Raw genomic sequence first — 22,001 nt, forward strand, 5'->3', positions numbered from 1 at the left:
ATGTATAAAAATGATGACAGTAGAGTTATTTTAACAGAAGAAAACCAAAATTGCCTAAATGAGGTGCTCTAAGGCAATGGTATATGATGACCCATTCATTTGAAGGAGAACCATCCAGCAGCCCAGGTGGCTCAGTGGTCTGTGGTTTAGCGCCACCTTCAGTCCAGGGCGTGATCCTGGAGACCTGGGATCAAGTCCCACATCGGGCTCCCTGCATGGAGCCTGCTTCTCCCTCTGCCTGTGCCTCTGCCTCTCTCTCTCTCTCTCTCTGTGTGTGTCTCTCATGAATAAATAAATAAAAATCTTTTTAAAAAATCACATATGACGAATACCATGAAATAACTTGCAAACACATACTTATAAAAGATCTTAAGTAAAAAAGTACTTCGGGAAACTGAATATACATTGGGACAGTAGCTGTCAAACTGTGGCTGTTTGCCCAGTCAGGTGCTTTTTATCAGGTTCGACTCATCTACCTCGTGTCTGGTGAGAACCTCGTGTCCTAGGTCTTTTCATCGCAAATTCCTGGTCCCTTTCTATGTGGCAACCCTTGCAGAAACAATCCGTTCCCATTCTTCCCCCCACCCCCCCCCCGCTTAGTCTTGAATTTTGGGTTTTGAGTTTTACAAGGTGGTTTCCAGTAGAACATCAGGTTGACAAAAGAGCTTCTAAGAATCTTGATGGCATTGCTTCATAGCAGTCAGACATGCCCAAAGAAGAGAGACGCCAGTCTCAAAAAGAATTTATGAATGTGGTTTTGGAGCATGTAGTGAACTGAAGTGACAATTATAGAACACCTATGACATTTTAAAGAGAGTTGTACTGAAAAAAAAATAATAAATCACAACACAGCTACACTTGGGAAAATCTAAGAAGACGATAAACATATGAGTGGTTGCCAAGGTTTGGTGGGGATGAATAAGCAGAACAGAGAGGTTTTTTAGAGAGCTGAAAATACTCTGCATGATGCTATAATGATTGTATGTACTGTTATACATTTGTCCAAAACCAGAGAATGTACAACATCAGGAGTGAGCCGTAAACTATGGATTTTGAGTGATCCTGACGTGCAAGTGCATCGATAGTAATGAATGTACTACTTGGTGGAAGATGCTGATAATGGAGGGGATATGCATGTGTAGGAGAGAGGGCTGATGAAAAATTTCTGCACTTTCCCTTCAATTTTGCTGTGAACCCAAAACTATTCTGTAAAAAAAATAGACTCTTAATTAAAAGCAAACAAACTACAACAACAACAAAAAATAGATAGCTGGCTTAGAGTAAAAAGGGGCTGTGGTTTCACAAACTGCGAAGTGGCCTTTGGGCTCCCAGCTTTTTTTTTTTTTTTTTTTTTTTTTTGGGGTAAGAAGCAAAAGCAACCTCAGAAAGCTACTCAGAAGCCAACACGGGCTATTTCTCAAGCAAAAAAGGAAGGTAAAGCCAAGAGCCAGGCCACAGGCGCCAAGAGTGATAGGGAACAATGGATTGGGAAGCTACTCCCAGGGACAGAACTGGGTCCTGCTCTCAGAATAGGAAGACCTGGCAACACATGCCTGGCAGCGTTCCAAAATTCTTATGAATCAGTGCCTGCTATGTATCTTCTCTTAATTCCCTTTTTGAATGGAAATATTTACTGTGATTGTCCTGGCCCGATCTTTCAATGTTTGTTGAGTGTGTTTGCAGACCATATAATTTGTCTCTTCCAATTACAGTGTTCTGAACTCAAAGGAGCCACTGCCAAGCAACTTGTCCTCATTTGGACTTGATAGAAATCTCAGACCAGAGGCACCTGGGTGGCTCAGTGTTTGAGTATCTGCCTTTGGCTCAGGGCGTGATTCCGGAGTCCTGGGATCAAATCCTGTATCAGGCTCCGCGCAGGGAGCCTGCTTCTCCCTCTCCCTCTGCCTCTCACTGTGTGTCTCTCAAGAATACATAAGTAAAATCTTAAAAAAAAAGAAATCTCAGGACCCAGGACTTTGAGCCAGTGCTACAGGTGAATGAGATCCGTATGGATGCTCGGAGGGAAGGAATATTGCATATGACAGGAACATGAATAATTGGAATTAGGGGGAAGGCTATGGTCTATTTTTGTAGTAGAGGGCACCAGTAATTCATGCCTTCAGGTAGCCACTTCCCACACTGACTTTGGGCTTGGCCATGTGACTGACTTTGGTCAATGGGACATCAGCAAATGAAATGCAAGCAGAGGCTTAAAGAAACAGTTGTTTATTTGGGCTTGCCCTTTCTTGCTTTTTCCATGGAGCCCTTCCACCACCATATGAAGAAGTCCAGAGAACTAATGGAGAATGAGAGGTCGGGTGGAAAGAGGCCCCAAGCTGTCCCAGCCATCCGAGGTGAGGTCTCAAAGATAAGAGTTAGACCCACTCCAGTGCAGCTGGTCCAAACAGCCAGCTATCCCATACAACCATGTTTGTTGTGTTAAGCCATCGAGTTTTAAGGTGGCTTTTTACCCAGTGAGTACAATGGGGTAAATCCAAATAGAGAAGAGAGTATAACTAGGGGTAAATCCAACATATGGAAGTTGGGAGAGGACCTTTGAAGCAGAGAAATATCTGGGAAGAAGAGGCGCACATGTGTGGGCAGTTTCCCAAGACAAACTAATGCAAATTCACAGGGGGAGATCATACTTTGGTCAATGAGGAGCCAAGAAGAAAATGCCAGAAGTTAAGCCTAATGAGAAAGGTGATGATGAAAATTAGAGCATGAGCAACACATTTGGAAGTTTGTGGGATTAAGAAGAAGCTAAGTAGTGGGAGGAATGAATGGGTCAGGACAAGTAATTCAGAAATAACGCTTTGAACACAGAGAGCAATAGGTCTTCTTTCTACAGAGGAGCTCATAGGTAATTAGCACGGTGTGCAGGAAACACTGAATCAGAATCCACCAGGGTGTGACCCTGGAATCTGCACACTTAACAATCTCCCCAGGAAATTTTAACATACACTTTCTTTTCAGTGAGCTGCCCTACATATCAAGGGGTATTGACAAATAAACTTTGTCAAGTTAACCAAAATTCTCTTACACCCTTTTCCTAAGACAATAGGTGCTCAATCACCTCAAACATAAACAAGGCAAATCAGTGGTTCTCAAAACTAGGTGCATGTTTAGAATCATCTGGGAAACCTAAAAAAAAAAAAAGAAAAGAAAAAAGAAAATAAAAAGAAAGAAAGAAAGAAGAAGGAAAAAAGAAAGCCTTAATCTAGGTCAGGCTGCATAAGAATTCAATCTGAATCTCTGGGAGTAGCATCTAGGCATCAGTATTTTAAAAGCGTCTCAGGTGATCAGATTATGGGATAGATGACTCTGGAAGAGATGATATAACCTCTAAACCAAGAGCCCATCAGGTTTCTGAGAAATGAGTAATAAAAGCAGAATGTCTCTGCATTTTCATATGTTTGGTGATTGATCTAAACTGCCATTAAACTCAAAGAACAATGTTAGGAATTTGGTGATTAATGGCTATATCTGAGTCAAAAATGAAATAGCATTTATTTTCATGATGAAATAAAAGTCAGGCGAACATTAACTCAGATCCAATGAAACAGCAAGCATCATTATTTGAAAAGAGCCTGAAGTTATCTATGAAAATATATTTTGCTTAATTTGTTATACAAAGTTTCAAAATTTTGGTAGTAATGTTTAAACTACTGCTACTAAAAAAAAAAAAAAAAAGTCATATAAATGGTATAGCCAGCCTGATGTCTGAGACAATATAGAGTAGTTGGGAGCTGTGACAAATCAAATTTTCAAGGATAGGAAGACTTTTGTGCCAACCAAACCTAAAAGGATTGAAGCTCACTTTAGCCCACACACCGCCAGTTTATGGACCTCTGACTCATAACAGAAACCATTAGGATATAGACATAAAGGTAAGTATGGAATTATGATAGTTAAGGGGTCAGGAAAGATTTTAAAGAAGGGGAGGCATGGAAACATTTTAACATTTTAGAGTCTGAGGATTTTTTTTTTTTCATATTTTAAAGTGTAGTTTAAAAAGTACTGAGCTTTTCATTTTGAAGCGATTTCACTGGCAGGCATGTTACAAATATAGTACAAAGACCTCTTGTGTAATCTTTGCCTAGGTTCTCCAGATGTTAACATCCAACACAACCTCTGTACAAAGATCAAAATCTGGAAGTTTACTCTGCTACAACACTGTTACTAATCTACAGACCTTATTCAAAGATCACCAATTGTTCCCCTAATGTCTTTTTTCTGGTTCAAGACCTAAGGGAGGATCACACTTTGCATTTGGTTATTACGTCTCCTTAGTTTCCTTTAATCTGGAATAGTTTTCCTTTGTCTTTCACGATTTTGACATTTTTAAAGAGTGTTGGTCAGTTATTTTGTACAATGGCCCTCAGTTTGGGTTGGTCTGCTATTTGCTCATAAAGAAAGGAAAAAGGAAGAAAGCCTAATCTAGGTCCTGCTGCATAAGAATTCAATCTGAATCTCTGGGGGTAGCATCTAGGCATCAGTATTTTAAGTGTCCCAGGTGATCAGATTATGGGATAGATGACTCTGGAAGAGATGATACAATCTTTAAACAAAGAACCCATCAGGTTTCTGAGAAATGAGTAATAAAAGCGGAATGTCTCTGCATTTTCATATGTTTGGTGATTGATCTAAACTGCCATTAAACTCAAAGAACAATGTTAGGAATTTGGTGACTAATGGCTATATCTGAGTCAAAAATGAAATAGCATTTATTTTCATGATGTAATAAAAGTCAGGCGAACATTAACTCAGATCCAATGAATCAGCAAGCATGATTATTTGAAAAGAGTCTGAAGTCAAGTTATCTATGAAAATATATTTTGCTTAATTTGTTATACAAAGTTTCAAAATTTTGGTAGTAATGTTTAAACTACTACTACCACTAAAAAAAAAAAAAAAAAAAAAAAAAAAGTCATATAAATGGTATAGCCAGCCTGATGTTTGAGACAATATAGACTACCTAACTCCTATATACATCCCTCTTCCCATACAAGCATTTTTAAAAATGTCCAACCATATCTACCTAAAATACAATCATTATGTCCCCCCAAATACACAACCCAAGTATCATTCAATACTGCATCTAGTTCCATGTCCAGGACTTCTAGGGGATAGGAAACCTTCTTCTTCCCATCTGGATGTAGCTCTTCATGGTTGGTTAAATCAGGGCAAAGACAAATGTATCAGTCACCAACACATCCAATACATAATAGTAGAGAAAGACTACGGATGACTACAATGAAAGAAATCTCAAGTATAAAAGAGAATTGGGTAAACACATGTACACTCATGCACACACACACACAGACGAACACAGACATATTCTGGACAATAATACATGTAAAACAGAACTCTCCATGTGACTTTGGAGGTGAACATGACTTAAATAGTCTAATCAGGACTCTGGCTTGGAAATGCTGGTACCAAGGATATGCTTTTTGCTTCTCAGCCTCCTGTTTTGATAATGCTCTGACGGTGGAGGAGTTGCTTAATCAATTTGGCAGGCTCTGGTTTTCTTCTCTTGAAGGTTTTTTGTTCATTGACATATCTAGAGAAGTATCCCTTCCCAGGAGCTGCATAATCCCCTCCTGTGTGTGTGACTTCAGAGTGTGAGATTGCCATAGGAGTTGAGCAGTCATGGACTGTGGTGGTCCAGGGCTGGGGTTTCTTTGGCAAATAGCTCCTTCATAAACTTATTTACCATCAAGATATTTCACTCATCACTTCCATAGGTGAAGAACTTTAGACAGCCTGTCTCTGGTCATTGTACTTGGGTCTTGGACTTTAGATTGTCTAACAACAGGTCCCTGTCATATGACCGTCCCCTAAAGCTTCAGTGTAATGGCTGCTATTTTTGTGTGGGCTTCTGTTTCTGGACAGCTTCTGACAATAACTTGGAGAGGAACTAATTGCCTCCTGACCTCAGGCTCCAGCACAGATGCTCTTATGTGGTTTGTCAGCTGAGGACCATTTAGTAGGAAGTATTGGGGAGTGGCCTAAGGGGTTAGGCTTGTCTTTTATCCCAGTCTTACTTCCTGTCTTTCCTTGTGTAAATCTTCACTTGGAGTAGGGTAGTTGTTCTTTGCAACACTGCTGGATTCCAGTCATCTTGATCGCAGTCCATACTCAGAGAGGGCCTTTTGAAGCAAAATCACACTTCCTTTCTTCTCTGCCTTCAGATCGGTCACTTATCTTAATACTGTGTCTTTATTGTAGGACCTTTCTGTAATCAATGATCCTGGATAGTTCCTACCATTTCCCCTGATACGCCTATAGGTCCTGACTCCCAACAGGGCACTGCCATTTATCTCATCACTTCTACTCAGCCAAATCTATATTTTAGGGTTTGTATTTTAATGTATTCCCACTCCTGGAACCAAATTTCTATATCAGTTATGAATTCTATGGTATAAGAAACAGAAGAGTTGCTTCATATCAGCTAGGCAATAAAGGAATCTATTAGCTTTATACCTTGAAGTTCAGAGAATAAGGCAAGCCCCAGAGCGGGGTCCACATACTTGCTCACTTCTCTTCATGTTGGCTTCATCCTCAAGCTCTTCCCATCATAGCAGCAAAATGGCCCCAGAGGTTCGTCTTCACATCTTCATCCTCTGGTGTTGAGAGGAAAAGCCATAAATATGACTTTGATACCAGGATTGCATGCCAGAGTCCCAAGATGAATGCTGATTGGACTGTTTAGATTACACGGCTAGCCCTAAACCTATAGGAAGTGAATATATTTGGCCTAAGCCAACCAGTGCCCATCCCATGGGTGGTATGTGGCAACAGTAGACATCTGATTGAACACAGCAAGCCAATAGAAAGGGGAAAGTGAATTCTAGGTAGGCAACTAATAATAGTACATTACCAAGCCTTTTAAAATAAACTTGTTATCAGGCCTTTAAAAAGTAACTTCATGTTATCTCCCTTTTTAATAGTGTTCATCTGTATTTGAACTTATGTCTCTCTGAAGAATCTAAGACTTTATAAGAATGGGGACCTTATCCATCTTGTTCATTTCACTTGAAACACAATGCCTGGCATTCAATAAATATTTGCTTAATAAATGAATGAATGCATTGTTTATCCTGCATCTCTGAGACCTTCCAGCATAATGTCTCAAACCTCTAGGGCATGAATATTTCATTTGAGATGCTTGGGCTTAAAGCTTCACAGCTGGTAAGTGGATGGCCAAAACCTGAACTCAGGCTTGCTGACTCCACATATCGTGCATTTCCGACTCTTCCAAGCTGCTCTCGTGTGTTAAAATGAGCCCTCAGAGTTTTAGCACAGCTGTGTTCAGGAGACACGTAGGAAATACATAAAATATGCTGACAGCTAGTGTCCAAATAACAATTTGGAAGATTAACAGGACTCCAAAACTAGCATGAATTGATATTTGCTTTTCTGATCTGGAGCTATCAACATGCTCCAACTTAAAATCATATCCTGCCTGATAGTATATGAAAGAATAGGATTGATCTGTTGCTAGTCTACTTTCTCATTTTGTCATGGCAATAATAGAAGGCACATTATAATTTTTCTTGTTGCATATTGCCTCTGTTGAAGATAGATCCTTTTTATCTGCTAGTGTTAGCAGAGAAGACTGATGAACAGAGTGATAACACTGTCTCCAAGGAGCTAGGTACTTCATTCATTTACATATTTTAATTTTTATCCATTTATTGAATATTTACTGAGTACCTTCCACATGGCAGGCATTGTGCTAGGGGCTAGGGAAACAACATTTAGCACAGGCTAGGGAGACATTATGGTGTATCAATTAAGATAACAAACTGGCATTAGAAAGATGAGTTCAAATTCTGACTTTGCTGTAGCCTGTGAGATCCTGGGCATACACAATTAACTTATCTTTGTCTTTTTGCTTTATTGCATGAAATTGTTCTTTTTTTAAATTTTTTTTTTTTTTATTTTTAAGTAATCTCTATGCCCAACACGGGGCTCAAAGTTACTTACCTCAGATCAAGAGTCACATGCTCTACTGACTGAGTCAGCCAGGCACCCCATGAAATTGTTCTTCAACCTACATACAGTCATTTTGGGAGGCTTAAGTGAAATAATTCAAATGTAGAACTTGCCAGGTCTGACACATTATAGTTGTTCAATTAAGCATTATTTTCATTATTAGATGGTCCTTATCCTCAAGTCACTTATTTATAATGAGTGCAGAAAACAGACAAATGTCTTCACACTTAATTTCACCCAAAATTTTTTAAGTGTTGCTTTTCCCATTTACAAGCAAGGAAATTGAGAATTTCAATAGTTTGTTCAAGGCCTCAATTAATGAGTAAATGCAGCAGAATTCAAAATTCAAAGATGTCTGTGTCCAAAGCCATGTTATCTTCAACTATCTGCCTGAGGAAATGAGACCGTGGCTCTAGCCCTGACTTCAGATTAGTGGTTCTCAACCCTAGAGAGCGCTCACAAAGCACCAACTGCCAGGAGCCTGTTCCAATTCAACTAAATCAGTATCAGGATCCAGGCTGACTAGGCATTGAGCATTTTAAAAATCTCCTCAGGAAATTCTAACAGGCAGCCAGAGTTGAGACCCACTCAACTCTTTCAAGGCTCTTACAGCCTTAATAGTCTAGTCCTTTTATATATGGCGGCAATTGTCAGAATGAGATCAGAGCTGGTAAAAGCAGGGACATTCCAGAACTTTCCTCCACTGGTGTTCCATGTCACCACTGTGTGCTTTAGAGGAAAGAAGAATGCAGGTAGATCTCCTTACCCATGGGGGTTTAAAACATAGTGGAGTACCCCCCATGGAGTCCCCAGCAGCTGCATGAGTCTGGCGAAGGAGAGTGGTGAGAACTCAAGCTCCCTCTTTGCTGTGGGGTTGACAGACCCACAGCATCCTTCACACATGGAGGAAGGAGCAGCCTGGGAAATGTCCCAAACAAATGCAGCTGTTCTTTGTTTCTGGAGAGGATGCCAATAACATTTTGTTCCTTGGGGCTCTTAAGAATGAAAAGTGTGCATAGCTATAAAAACAAACCCATAGGGGTGATTATCATACTCACCTAAATGTCAGATAGGCACTTATTTAAGTTAATTACACCATAACAGATGTTCTGACCTATATTCTACTGGAGACTTTATGTTGAGACATTCAATAAAGGGAAGAAGAATAGTTCACCAGCCATTGGATGCCCTCTGGGATATTTCAGTCACTCAGAGCCAAAGTTTCTGCAGCTCCCGAAATGGGGGTCATTTCAGGAACTCATCCCAGAATCTGGTCCACATACATCAAACCTGCCCACTCTCTGATTTGCTCCTTATAGCAATTCTGTGAGATACACAATGAGGTATCACTATTCCTATCTTACAGACCTAGAAACTGAGGCTTCAAAAGGTTAAGTGACTTGCTCAATGACTAGGAAATGCACATCCTACATTCAAGCATACCTCCCTGGATTCTAAATTTTCTTTCCTTTTTTTTTTTAAGACTTTATTTTTTTGTTCAAGGGAGACACACACACACACAGAGAGAGAGACAGAGGCAAATGGAGAAGCAGGCTCCATGCAGGGAGCCTGATGTGGGACTCGATCCCGGGTCTCCAGGATCACACCCTGAGCCAAAGGCAGACGCTCAACTGCTGAGCCACCCAGGTGCCCCTGAATTCTAAATTTTCAAGTTAACATTCAACTGAGTCAGGAGGAAATTACCCTACTTGAGTGCTTCATGGATATGAAACCTCCCAACCCAATGAAAGCAGAGACATCTAGTAAAGACAGAGGTACTGGATTCTGATTATTTGCTACTGACATGTTAAGGCTTTAACTACCATTCTGGGATCCAAGAAGAATATGCGTAAGGCTAGCAGACAGGACCCAGACTCTGGGGTCTTCCTTACTCCACATGACCCCCATCCCAGGCTCAAGGAGCAGGCAATGCAATGCTAAACCTTCATGTATCCAGGCTCTGGTACAGGCTCACTACCCCATAAACACTCCATTAGAGGATGAGTAAGAAAATTACCACCTGTGAAAGACAGTTGAGAACAACCAACCAGAGCTAGGGATGGACTGGCACTATCCAATTGAAATAGAACATAAGCCACATACATATTTTTAAATTTTCTAGTAGATACATGAAGAAGGGTTTAAAAATAGGTGAAATTAACTTTATTTTATTTTTAAAGATTTTATTTATTTATTTATTTATTTATTTATTTATTTTAAAGATTTATTTATTTATTTATGATAGATATATATAGAGAGAGACAGACACAGGAGGAGGGAGAAGCAGGCTCCATGCCGGGAGCCTGACGTGGGACTCGATCCCGGGACTCCAGGATCGCGCCCTGGGCCAAAGGCAGGCGCCAAACCACTAAGCCACCCAGGGATCCCAAGATTTTATTTATTTATTCATGAGAGACACAGAGACAGAGAGAGGCAGAGACACAGGCAGAGAGAGAAGCAGGCTCCATGCAGGGAGCCTGACGTGGGACTGGATCCTGGGTCTCCAGGATCACACCCTAGGCCGAAGGTGGCACTAAACCGTTGAGCCACCCAGGCTGCCCTGAAATTAACAATACATTTTATTTTATTCAATATGTCCAAAATATTTCAAATTATGATATAAATCCTAATTATTTAAATTATATTTATTTGAATATTTATATTCCAAATATTTAAATTATTTCAAAAATTTTCAGATTAGATAATCTACATGAAAAATTAGTAATGAGATAGCTCACATTTTTTTTTCTTTTTTCATTTTGGTACTAAGTCTTCCAATTCTGATGTGCACTTTATATGTTAGCACATCACGACTCAGACCAGCCACATTTCACACGTTCAGTAGCCACCTGTGGCTAGTGACTACTGTATTGGACAGTGTAGGTCTAAACCACCTTAACATAAACACTAATCTAAGCACTTCACACCTGTTAACTCAATCTTCACAACTCTATGAGGTAAGGAACCTATCACTATCCCCATTTCAAAAAGGAGAAAATTGAGTCATGGAGAAGCTACACAATTTTCCCAAGATCATACGGTCAGGAGGAGGAGACAGGACCAGGCTCAGAGTTAGATGTCTTAATCACTGTGCTCCAAGTTACCAAATACTAAGAGTACTTTAAATACCAACCCAGCCTTTCAGAGAAAGCCCCCCTAGTCATGCTTCACAAATACTGTATCTCCTCTTTCAACAGGCCTGCCTTTTGAGCTCTCGATTTTACATTCTAGATCATCTAACTAGATCATCTAAATAGCTCTTGCCATCCAAATCTCTGCAGAGTGAGTAGAACAGAGGAGCTCTTCAAAACCAGAGCTAGGTTAGAACAGGTTATCAAAGATAAAGGTCTGCTGAGGGGTATGTTATATAAATAAGGGGAAAGTTTTTATATGTCAAATACCAAGACTGCACGTCTCCAAAATTGCTCATAAAACCACAGGATGCAAAGACACGTTTCTCTGGAATCCTTGCTCAGATAAGTGAAATATTGAGGGGTTGGCCCCTCCTCAGAAATCAAGGATGTCTCATTTTTCAGGTATGAAAAAGCCCAGTTCCTCTAACACAAAACTTCAGTCTCTCATGTATTTCAAAGCTCCTCTCCTACCCCATTCAGGCCTGACCCAAGCTCAAATACACTGGGGAAGGGAAGTGGATATTGATCGGTTCCATATTTACCCCCAAACACCCTCTCCTCCAGACTTACTCTGCTGCTTCTAACTCCTCCAGAACTAACTCCTCGGGGAGAGGAAGGAGAGGTAAAGGGGCAAAATGTTATACTTGATCAGCCCTGTAGCAATATGGTCATGATGCCTACTACCTGGTGAATCGTGCCTTTTTCTTTTACACATCACTCTTATTGGTCTTTTGGAGACCTCCTTGCTGGGGACATATTTCTGAACAGATAAGTATCTCCCAGCTGACCCTTTTGGTGGGGTCCTTTCAAGGAAACCAGAGCCTGGCTTTCATCTGAGGTGTCCTCCCTGACCCACAGCTGACAAGATGAAATGCACCCCTGCCCATGACAGATGGAAGTGTTTTTTGTGGTTCCTTCAGCCCTTCTCTTCACCCTGCCATTGGGGAAAATTCCATCAATCTTTCCCCTCCAGACTTTACTGGTTCTGTGCCCTGCCAACTCTAGAGAATACTTGTTTCAAACTTGCCCAGGAGTTCTCTCTGAATCTGTGGCCATCTTGGGTTTCTGTAGCAATGCAAGCAACTAGTTTGGGGTTGAGTGGTCAACACCCCATATCTTTAATCCTTTTCCAGCTCCTATCACACATTTGATTTGAAAAGGAGGATAGGAGGAAATACACTGCCCAGAGGAATTCTCTCTCACTAATCTTCTTTTCAGTATTGTTATTGCCTTTGTTATGTGTAGGTGAGGATGGGTGATACGCTATGGATGGCAGAACTCATTCCAACTTCTTAGCAAGTTTTGCTGATGGTCTAGCACCCACTGTCCTCAACTTTGGAGCCTGAGCCAATGGGACCATGCTATTTCATACCGTGCTACAAAAATAGGAGAGTTGGCTACCTCTCCAGGCTGGCTGAAATACAGCCCTGCTTAGACACACTAGGAGAAAACTGTAATTAAATTAAGTAATCAATTAAGGAATTAAATTGGAGCAATCAAATTACCTCAAGCTGTTTTCCAACACTCAGTTTTAATATTTATAAGCTTAAGCTTTGTTTGTCTTTTCTAATCATAGGACAATTCCTAAAATTGCTTGAAAAGTGGAGGAAATGTTTTTTTTTTTTTTTTCCTTTTAGGCCTATGGAAAAAGAAGCCAGGTATAAAATAGAAAAGTGGTTCAAGGACCCTCAGTTCCACCAAAATACCAATCATTTAACAACAAAGATGCCTTAACAAAAGGGGTATCAGAATATGAGCTTTTGAAAGCAGCCATCCCCTCGTCCACTAGTGCTTAGCTGCTTCTTAGAAGAAACTTGAATTGAGTTGAATTCACAGACTAATTTCTATTTCCATCCCTGGGAGACCAAGGGAGAGACATATCAAGAGAATATATATTTTTAAATGCTTGGTGAAACTTCACATTCAAAGAAATATAGATCTCTCTTTCTCTCTGAACGTAGATGTAGAATCTTTTCCATCTGAACAGGTTGACCTATAAGCCATTCTTTTCATGTCATTTTTTCCTCCTTCTTAGAGAGGATCTGTGTGAATCATCGTGGCCATAAAATTCTATGACTGAACACAGATAATTACGTGACTTTTAACTGGAAGAGAACGATGTTTTAGTTCTCCATCCCCTGATGGAGCCGTCTTACTCAGCCATAGATTTTCTGTCACTGTGCAGTCAAGAGCCGGGCTTCGCTGGCCAGAGGGTCTGACGGTCTGTCTGTGGAAGATGCAGGCAGGGCAACCAACAAGACTCAGAGGGGCAGCTTGCTGCAGCTTTCCTAGAATCCTTGTTCAAGCTGGGCTTCTGTCCGGCCAACGGGGCAGCCCTGTCCCAGAGCCAGCAGCACCTGGGCCTCCTGCACCCCCACGGCTCTTGGCCAGATCCCTCTGCCTGACCCTTACACAGTGACAGGACGTCTGGGCGTACAGGGACAAACTTCCACTTCCACTCTGACGTGACATCAGCCAGCACAAGAAGTGCCAAAGTACAGCAGATTGGTTTAATAACTGTGATTTAGTCTGTTCCCTCAAAATAAAAATGAGGTGCCTTCAAATTACAGCATGTTCCCTTAATAATATTGAACATAATATTTATGGAGCGACAGTTCTAGCGGTAGCACACCTTCCTTCCTAGGGCCCTCATACGCATTAGATCACTGGAATCTGACTCTGAAGGGGGAGAGGGTCGGCGAGGGGGGTACACTGGGCTAATATTATGACCTCTCTTTAAAGCCATGGAGATGGGTCATTGCACTGGATGCAACTTGCCTCGCATCACTAGGGTAGGCACGTCCAGGGTCAGAACCAATGCCCAGTCTCCTTGCCCTCACAGTCTTACTGCATTAACTGGGAAGAAGAAGGCTGCATGGCATTTTTAAAAGAATAGTTTGTATTTTTTTTTCTGATTACAGAAGAGTAGTCATAAAAAACAAAAATGCAAAGCACTAGAAAAAAAAAAAGCAAAATCACCCATATTCCCAGACACTATTAACATTTGGATATGTAATCTCATATGTACATTTGTCTTTAAAAATGGTTTCCTACTGTGCACACGGTTGTTAAATGAAATGTCTTTCATTTTCTTCCCAATTATAAAGGTAACACATGCTTATTATGGGAAAACCAGAACATGGATGATCATAAAGAACCTCAAAACCATCCTGTAAACCCACCCACCCAGAGGCGACCATTAAGAAGCACTTTCATTGAATTTGACACTTAGAAAGGCCATAGAGTTGCAACATGTCTCTAAGGCAAGAGTAAGATGTTTTGGGGAAGATTAAGGAACCAAGACTCTGCCATTTAGAATCTAAACTGATTTGACTGGAATGAATGTCTCTTTATTCCAGCTTCCCTAGTCATAAATACAGGCAAGAATTTCCAACTAAGTTCACAAGAATATTTTGGGGATCAATGGTATAACATTGTTTCAGAGTTTTAGATGTTCTGAAAGAAATCTATAATCCCCAGGCCGTGAACCACACTCATTCAGTTTAAGTTTCTCCTTGCCAGGCCAGACCACACGGAATTGAGGACACATGAAAACAGCAGAAGGTGGTTTGGCCGGAGATACACACTTCAGCTTTATCGAGGCCAGGGAATGGAAGGAGCTGACAAAGCAGAGGAGAATGTGGAAGCCCGTCCTTCTATACAGGCAAAAACCACCCAAGCCACATCCATGCACAGGTGCTAAAGGCTCTCTGAGGGAGACAGCTCTTTATTCTAGGACTCGCATACTGATATTTTTTTAATTTTTTGATATATATATATTTCCTTGAAAATTCAGCATGCGGAATGGTCCACCCTCTAGCTTAAATAGCTATCTTAATCATATAGCTGCACCCACATAAATTGAGTAGACGTGATATCTTACAGAGCCAAATGGCAGCACCAAGAGGAAAGTATTTTGATGCTACAGAATATAAAGTCTCAATGGTAACCCACAAGACAGGTGGATTTTTGGTTGTGGCTGCAAAGAGGACCCTAGAACAAAGCACTCAGGTCTGTGTCACCATGCTAAGATACAACAGAACAAACTAACTAAACCAATGAAAACAGTAAGTGTACTCTCAATGTATACGACACCCTGTTAGCTCATATGTGCTCATGCTGTGTGCTTCCCAAAGCCCGCTCCTCCTCCTCCAAAGTCCTGTGTGTTTATGGCAGACGGTACCACTGTCAACCCAGGTCTCCCTGAGCCAAATTTCTTAGCATTATTCTTGGTGCCTCCCTCTTTCACATTCGCCATATCCAATGAATTACCAAGGCCTGCTGATTTCATCTTCTATCTATGTCTCAAATTCTCACTTTCTTCCACCCCTGCTTCTGCCAGCACCGTCCAGGCTGTGGTCATCTCTCATGTGGTCCACTTCTTGACTTCTCGATGGTTCCCATGTCCATTCCTGCTGTCCCCCTGCCAGAGTAATCCTTCCGAAACACAGATCTGACAGTGCTACTGAAAACACTCCAGTGGTTTCCCATACTTCTTTGAATTAAAGAGTCATTTCCATGCAGTAAAAATCACTCTCTTGAGTGCCTGATTGAGACAGACACACACAGTCATGGAACCACCACAGGATTCCAAATAGAAAACAGATCTCTTTTGTGATTAAAAATAAAGCTTGTCATAGAAACTCAGTTTTTTGTATGTGAAAGTAAGTTTTCAATCTACTTGGGTAAATACCCGGGAGTGATATTTCTAGGTTGTATGGCAAATGCCTATTCAACTGTATAAGGAACTGCCAAGCTGTGCTCCAAAGGGGCTGTACCATTTTGCTTCCTTATGTTGTAGGTTCGAGTCTGAACTCCCTATCAATTTTTCCAGGGTCCGTCTTCCTCTTCTGCCTCCCACATGCTGTGTCTTCTGCCCAAAACACTTGCACACTCCCTGTCCTTACCTGAGCCACGTTTTATCCCATTGCCTTAAGGGCCATCTCTGTCAGGAAGCTTTTCCCGAGTCTAAATTATCTCCCCCCATGATTTCTTTCATTTCCTCATTCAGCAAATATTTGATGAATAATCACCAGGATCCAGGCTGTGTTCCAGACACTGGGCTGATGGCAGGGGGCGAAACAAACCAAAGTCCAGGCTCCTCTGGAGCTGACAGACAATGGACAACATCACCACCAACAAAAATATATACTAGAGTATCAGGTGTTGGGAAGGACTATAAAAAAATAAAAATAAAATAAAACAGAGCCATGGGTAAAACCAGAGTGGAATGTGGAGGTATTTTAGATAGGCCGCCTGGAGGACACCTCTCTGGGGTATGAGTGATACCAGGGAGCAGCTCTGCAGTTGCTGGGGAAAGCTAATTCCAGGCAGAGTGAGCAACAAGTACAAAGATATTAAGGTAGAAGAGGCATGAAGAAGCTAGTATGTTCAGGAAGTAGCCAGGGGACCAGCGATAGGAGCCCATAAGCCAGGAAAGAGGGCTGGAAGATGGGGCCTGCCAGGGGTGCCAGGGGCATGGTTCACCCCATCACAGTGGGTCCTCAACACTTTGCCACAGCCCTCAACACACTGGTGCCATGGCCCTGACCCATTTCTCTAGCTTAGGTTACTCTTTTAAAGGCACTGGGTTTAATGCCCCATAGCCAGTGCTTCAGGACCAGAGCGTAGGGAGTTTGGAGAAGGGCCGGTCCCCTTATGTCTTCCATTTCTCTTTCTAGCACATTCAGGTAGTTGAATCCAGAAAGGAAGGGCTATCCAGAGTAGTCTAAAACTCAGGAAGTCAGGGAACAAAGGTGATGTCCCTAAAAGCTCTGTGTATCGGAGGAGATCCCAAGAGGGAGGCAGGTAAGCAACCGTGAACACGGAATCCCCCCAGCCCACTCAGGGCACAGGCTCTTACCTGTGTATAAGCCTGTGTGGTGTGCAGTGCCAGCTGCCAGCACCCCTCCTTCTCCCTTGATGAAGTCTAGATTGTTGTTCTCCTGAAGCATCAACGCGTAGCAGGCGGTACTGATCTGAGTTACAGTCTGGCTGCAGAGAACTCTGGAAGAGAGCTAGAAGAAATTTTCCATGCCAGCTTATGTAATCCAGGGTCTACCACAAATCCTGGCACACAGTTGCTGAATAAATCCTCATTGGAGATGAATGAACTTTGTACAGGTTGCCTCTCCTCCTGCTTCATCTGCAAAGGGAAGGGTTTTCGCTCAGCTAACCCTGAGGACCTCACAGGGCTCTGAACCTGTACTTCGATGGATTTCTAAGTAGTTACAAGCAAAGTAGAGGTCAGCAATAAATACCATGGGTCTCCTCCATTTCCTGGTCATAGTGAAACAGATTTTAATGAGGGCAGAAAAAGAATCGGGAAGGCTCTGGTTTTCCAGGATGGAGCTGAAATAATGCCACTAGTCACATGCCTTTCTCAGCATTGGTGTCAGGGCGCACAGATCAGAAGTTTATATTTTGCATATGAATGGAGTTTAGTTGCCAAAAACGAATTCATCAGAATTTGCCTCTAGGATTCAAGACACTTGGCTATAATGGGTGTGAGACACAGGTGAGGCCTGTGCGGGCTGGCCAGGTGGCTGGGGCTGCCCGGCTGGTGTAACTTAAAGAACACCCACAGGCTTCCTGCCCAATAGTTTTCTTCTATCGGCCTGCCTCAGTGTCTAAAATCCCCACTGTTAGTCTCACCTTTGAGTTAAGGCCTTGAAAGATGGTGTCCAGATGCTCCAGTATGTGGAGAGATGTTAACTCAAAACATTTGCATCTGTTACCATGTTCACAGAATAAGTTTCTCAAACAACAATGATATTTGCAACCTACTGTTGAGCACTAACCCTGTACCAAGCGTTTTACACACTGAATGCTTTGTATTTCAGGTCATACACTCATGGATCTATCTGTCCGTCCGTCTGTCTATCTATCTATCCATACACTTTAGGATATTTATATGTCCTTGTTTATAGGGGTAAACGGAGGCTTGGCAAGAGCCAGAGATCATGCAACCCTAAATGGATTCACACCCAGATCTGCCGATTCTAGATTCTCTCTTCTTCTTTTTAATGATATAACTTTTTTTTTTTATAAATTAATTTTTATTGGTGTTCAATTTACCAACATACAGAATAACACCCAGTGCTCATCCCATCAAGTGCTCCCCTCAGTGCCCGTCACCCATTCACCCCCACCCCCCGCCCTCCTCCCCTTCCACCACCCCTAGTTCGTTTCCCAGAGTTAGGAGTCTTTATGTTCTGTGTCCCTTTCTGATATATACAATGAAGTGCCCAATCTTAAATGTATAGCTCGATGAGTGTTCACACATGCATACCCTCATACAGCTAGCACTCAGACCAAAATAGAGAACATTTCCAGCACCCCAGGAGGCCCCTTCATGCCCCCTCCCATCTGCCCGCCCACCCCCTAGCACTTCTCTCCTGAAAGGGGAACAGGACCTGAGTGCTTAACTGTTTGGATCTGTGAAGGGGGGGGGGGTGGTAGCTCAGGCAAGCTTACAGGGAAAGAGAGGAAGGAAATAGTCCAAAAAAAAAAAAAAAAAATATGGGGGGAGTGGTAGTAATAGGGAGGCAGCACCGGGGAAAGACAAGGGCTTGTCCTCAGGCACCACCTGCTCCTGCAACACAGCCAGCCCGGCCCAGGTAGCTGGGACAACAAGAAGCACCTCCAAAGCGTGTGTGCAGAGATGCCGGGAGTGCAGGACCTGCCTAGCAAGCAGCGCCCGGCTCTCCCACTGCCCGGAATCCCAGTCTCTAACTAGAAGCAGAATGCTGACAAATGAAAAGGAGATGTGTTTGCTGGCACAGTGTCCACGGAGTGGGAACACAGGCCAACCCAGGGCTCCCACAGGAAGTTTCAAACCCACTTTGTAATTCTTAGTTGAGCTATCATCAACTCTTCCCAGATCCAATATTGTGTTTTTACTTTGCTAAGTTTAAACCCAGCTTCTCTGATTGTCTTTCCGTCTGCCCTACAGTCGGGGATGCCAGTTTGGGAACGCTACAACCTCCTCGGGCTTCTGTACGGCATCAGCTGCATTCTCTTTGAGAGAGCTCCTCTGCAAGCTGTCGAGTGTAGACTGGCGGCTTGTAGGTGATTATTCTTACCAGTTCTGCCCCAGATAGGCCTCACTCCATGTCCAGATCTGAAGTCCTCACGAGTTGGCAGGTTTAGACGCACCTCGAGGAAACTCGGTGCCTTAGTCTGTGGGGCAGCTGCAGACAAAGATGAAAAGCTACGAACGTAGGTTTCTGCTGATGGGGAGAGAGGAGCAAGACTTGGCCAAGTGGGGCATGGCTGAAGAAAGAGGGAGGAAGAGGAGTATGAAGAGTGGAAGGAGGGAGAGAGAAGCAAGAGAAAAGCAGGAAAGGGAAGAGGAGTGGGGGAGGCAATGAGAAAGGGAGGAGGGAAGAGAGAGGAAGAGGGGAAGAAGAATACAGAAAGTAAGTCCAGGATGGAGAGAAGTAGTTCAGACTCTGAGAGGACAAGAGAGGACTCTGTGAGACAAGCAAAATGGACTTTTGAAAGCTTGATCATCTACATTATTTGGCAGCCACATAGCTGGAGAGTGCCAAACAACCTACCTCAGTGGGCGCCCACAGGAAACTGGACACTCAACACGGCAAATCTGATTCTGCTCCATGGCATCCACGTGCGCACTTACGCTTAGCAGACACTGGGGTGACTATACACACGGCGGTGGACGTACGTTTGGCCCTCATCAGCCGTGTCCAACTTACACAGCTGAGAAACTATCACAGGTGAGAGAGATAGGAGCGAACAGAACCGGTTCGGGGCCGCCCACTCTCTTCTTTACAACTGCCCCGGAGAGATTTCTTTAGCTGTAACCAATTGTGCTAAACTAGACACACTGCTTTTCAGAACATTCTATCTAAGAAGTCAGGGAAGCATGAAATGATACCTTGAAAAAAGTTCTATCTAAACTGTTTAACAATTTTGTCTCATGTTTATAGGGGGTAGCCCCTTCACTGAAACTGAGCCCCCCCCCCCAAGAAGGGGACAGCCTTTGTCCCCCAGGAGGTCTACAGAGCCCAGGTCCCCCTGCATGTGTGTGTCATCAAAGTTAGAGAAAACCTCTGAGATCTGCTAAGTGGTGCGTCTGTTTGGCCGGGTTTGAGGAGCAATAAAACATTTTACTTTTTAGCAATGACTCCTCACTTAGTAACATCCCTTGCTAGTCAAAAGATACTTGAAGTTCAAAAAATTCAATCTCTTCCCATAAACTCACTCTGACACATATAAAAATAGTGGCTAAGTGTATTAATGATATTTTATTGGCATTTTTCCTGAATTGACAAACATGTGCTGATGATAGTCATCGCACAAAAGTTAGAATTCTGAATCTAGCAATTTAAGTTCACATCTTAGAAAAATCTGTCCACAGAAGGCATCTTAGTGAACTAGAAACACTAGAAATTAGAGGATTTTAGTTTTACTAAGTGGGTAGAGGAGAGTAGAGGAGGGGTGCAGGACCTGCCTAGCAAGCAGCGCTGGTCTCTCCCACTGCCCGGAATCCCAGTCTCTAACAAGAAGCAAAATGCTGACAAATCCACTAAATGGGTATTATTCTTTGGGTAGGTTATATTTATTTACTCATTCATTCCAGAAATATTTTCTTGAGCACTTACTGAATATGTGCCAGACTCTACTGATTTCTGAGGATATAGAGAGGAAAGGCTCCTTCCTACCACCCTGCACTTCCTCAGAGAATGTAAACAAATCATATCTAATTATTTCCAAGCCTACGGTGTAATACTGGCTTCTCATATGAGACTATAAAACTGCACAAGAGAGGCAACTGTGCTATTTACTGTTCATCTCATTTTCTCCATCAGCTAAAGCAATATATGGCACATGGTATTTGCTCAGCAAATATTCATTCAATGAACGAGTTTATCATAAGTTAACATTTACATAACTTACACCTGTTATTTCACTCAATCTTCTCAACTATCCTAGGAGGTAGGTCCTGATCTCCCCACTTTACAGTTGGGGAAACTGGCCACAGGGCACATAACAAAACTGGAATTCAAGCCCTCACAATTTGGAGCCAGAATCTATGCTCTTGTCCACTATCCTATATGGCCTCTGAATGGACTGATGGATACATGAACTAATAAATGAGTGAATGAATGAAGGAATGAATTTAAGTAGTTCACTGACTCTGGGCTTTAGGATCATTATATGAGGATCCTGAATAGCGCTCCTAAACTTTTCTACCAAAGTTTAATACAAGTTCTTTTAACCAACCATGTGACTACATAGATCATCAGCAGGTACTCTCCATTTGTTATTTGAAATGTACTATCCGATGTACAGGAATGGTGGGGGCTAGGAGCCCGTGTCCTCTCTAGCACGCCCTTGTATTTCTGTCCCTGCCACTTGAGTCATATCATTCCCAAATCTGGGTGTGCCTTTTGAGCTTATTATAATCAAATGATTTAATTAAGTATTTAAATGAGTAGATTAAGATTACAAAAGAAACAGCTGTGTGAAAACTATACTGATTAGATGGTAAATATGCAAGGATGGATTCTTGTCTGTGTGAAATAGTTTAAAATAGTGAATGCTGGAAAGCTAAGTAAAAACTTCGGAAATATTTAAGAAATGCAAGTCACTTGTGTTGGCAAACTGCTTTCAAATACTGTGTGGAAGAGACAACAGTAAAAGAATTGTAAAACATCTTGACAGATTTTCCACTTAAATTGCTTTGCCGGTGGCTTTAGATTCTCATAAAGACCAGGCACTTAGGGATATTAGACAGTTAGAAAATCCAATCAATGAACCCACTCTCACAGAAATCCCCTTAGACTGACATCAAAAGAAAAGGAAAATACACTTACAGATTCTATATGTAGTGTTTAT

The 22,001-nt window shown here is 42.1% G+C and overlaps 1 protein-coding gene across 1 annotated transcript in view; it reads right to left on the bottom strand.

The window, feature by feature from the left end:
• Nucleotides 1-19,652, bottom strand: part of LOC129509363 (uncharacterized) — a 39,483-nt gene extending 19,831 nt beyond the window's left edge. The window contains exons 1-2 of the mRNA XM_055324834.1: nt 19,223-19,652; nt 17,002-17,155 (exon numbers count right to left, since the gene is read on the bottom strand). Of these exons, the coding sequence (XP_055180809.1) occupies nt 17,002-17,155; nt 19,223-19,652 (584 nt within the window). The remainder of the gene's footprint in view (nt 1-17,001; nt 17,156-19,222) is intronic.
• Between the last annotated feature and the right edge of the window lie 2,349 nt (nt 19,653-22,001).

Source organism: Nyctereutes procyonoides, unplaced genomic scaffold (assembly GCF_905146905.1).
Source record: "Nyctereutes procyonoides isolate TBG_1078 unplaced genomic scaffold, NYPRO_anot_genome, whole genome shotgun sequence".
Lineage (NCBI taxonomy): Eukaryota > Metazoa > Chordata > Mammalia > Carnivora > Canidae > Nyctereutes > Nyctereutes procyonoides.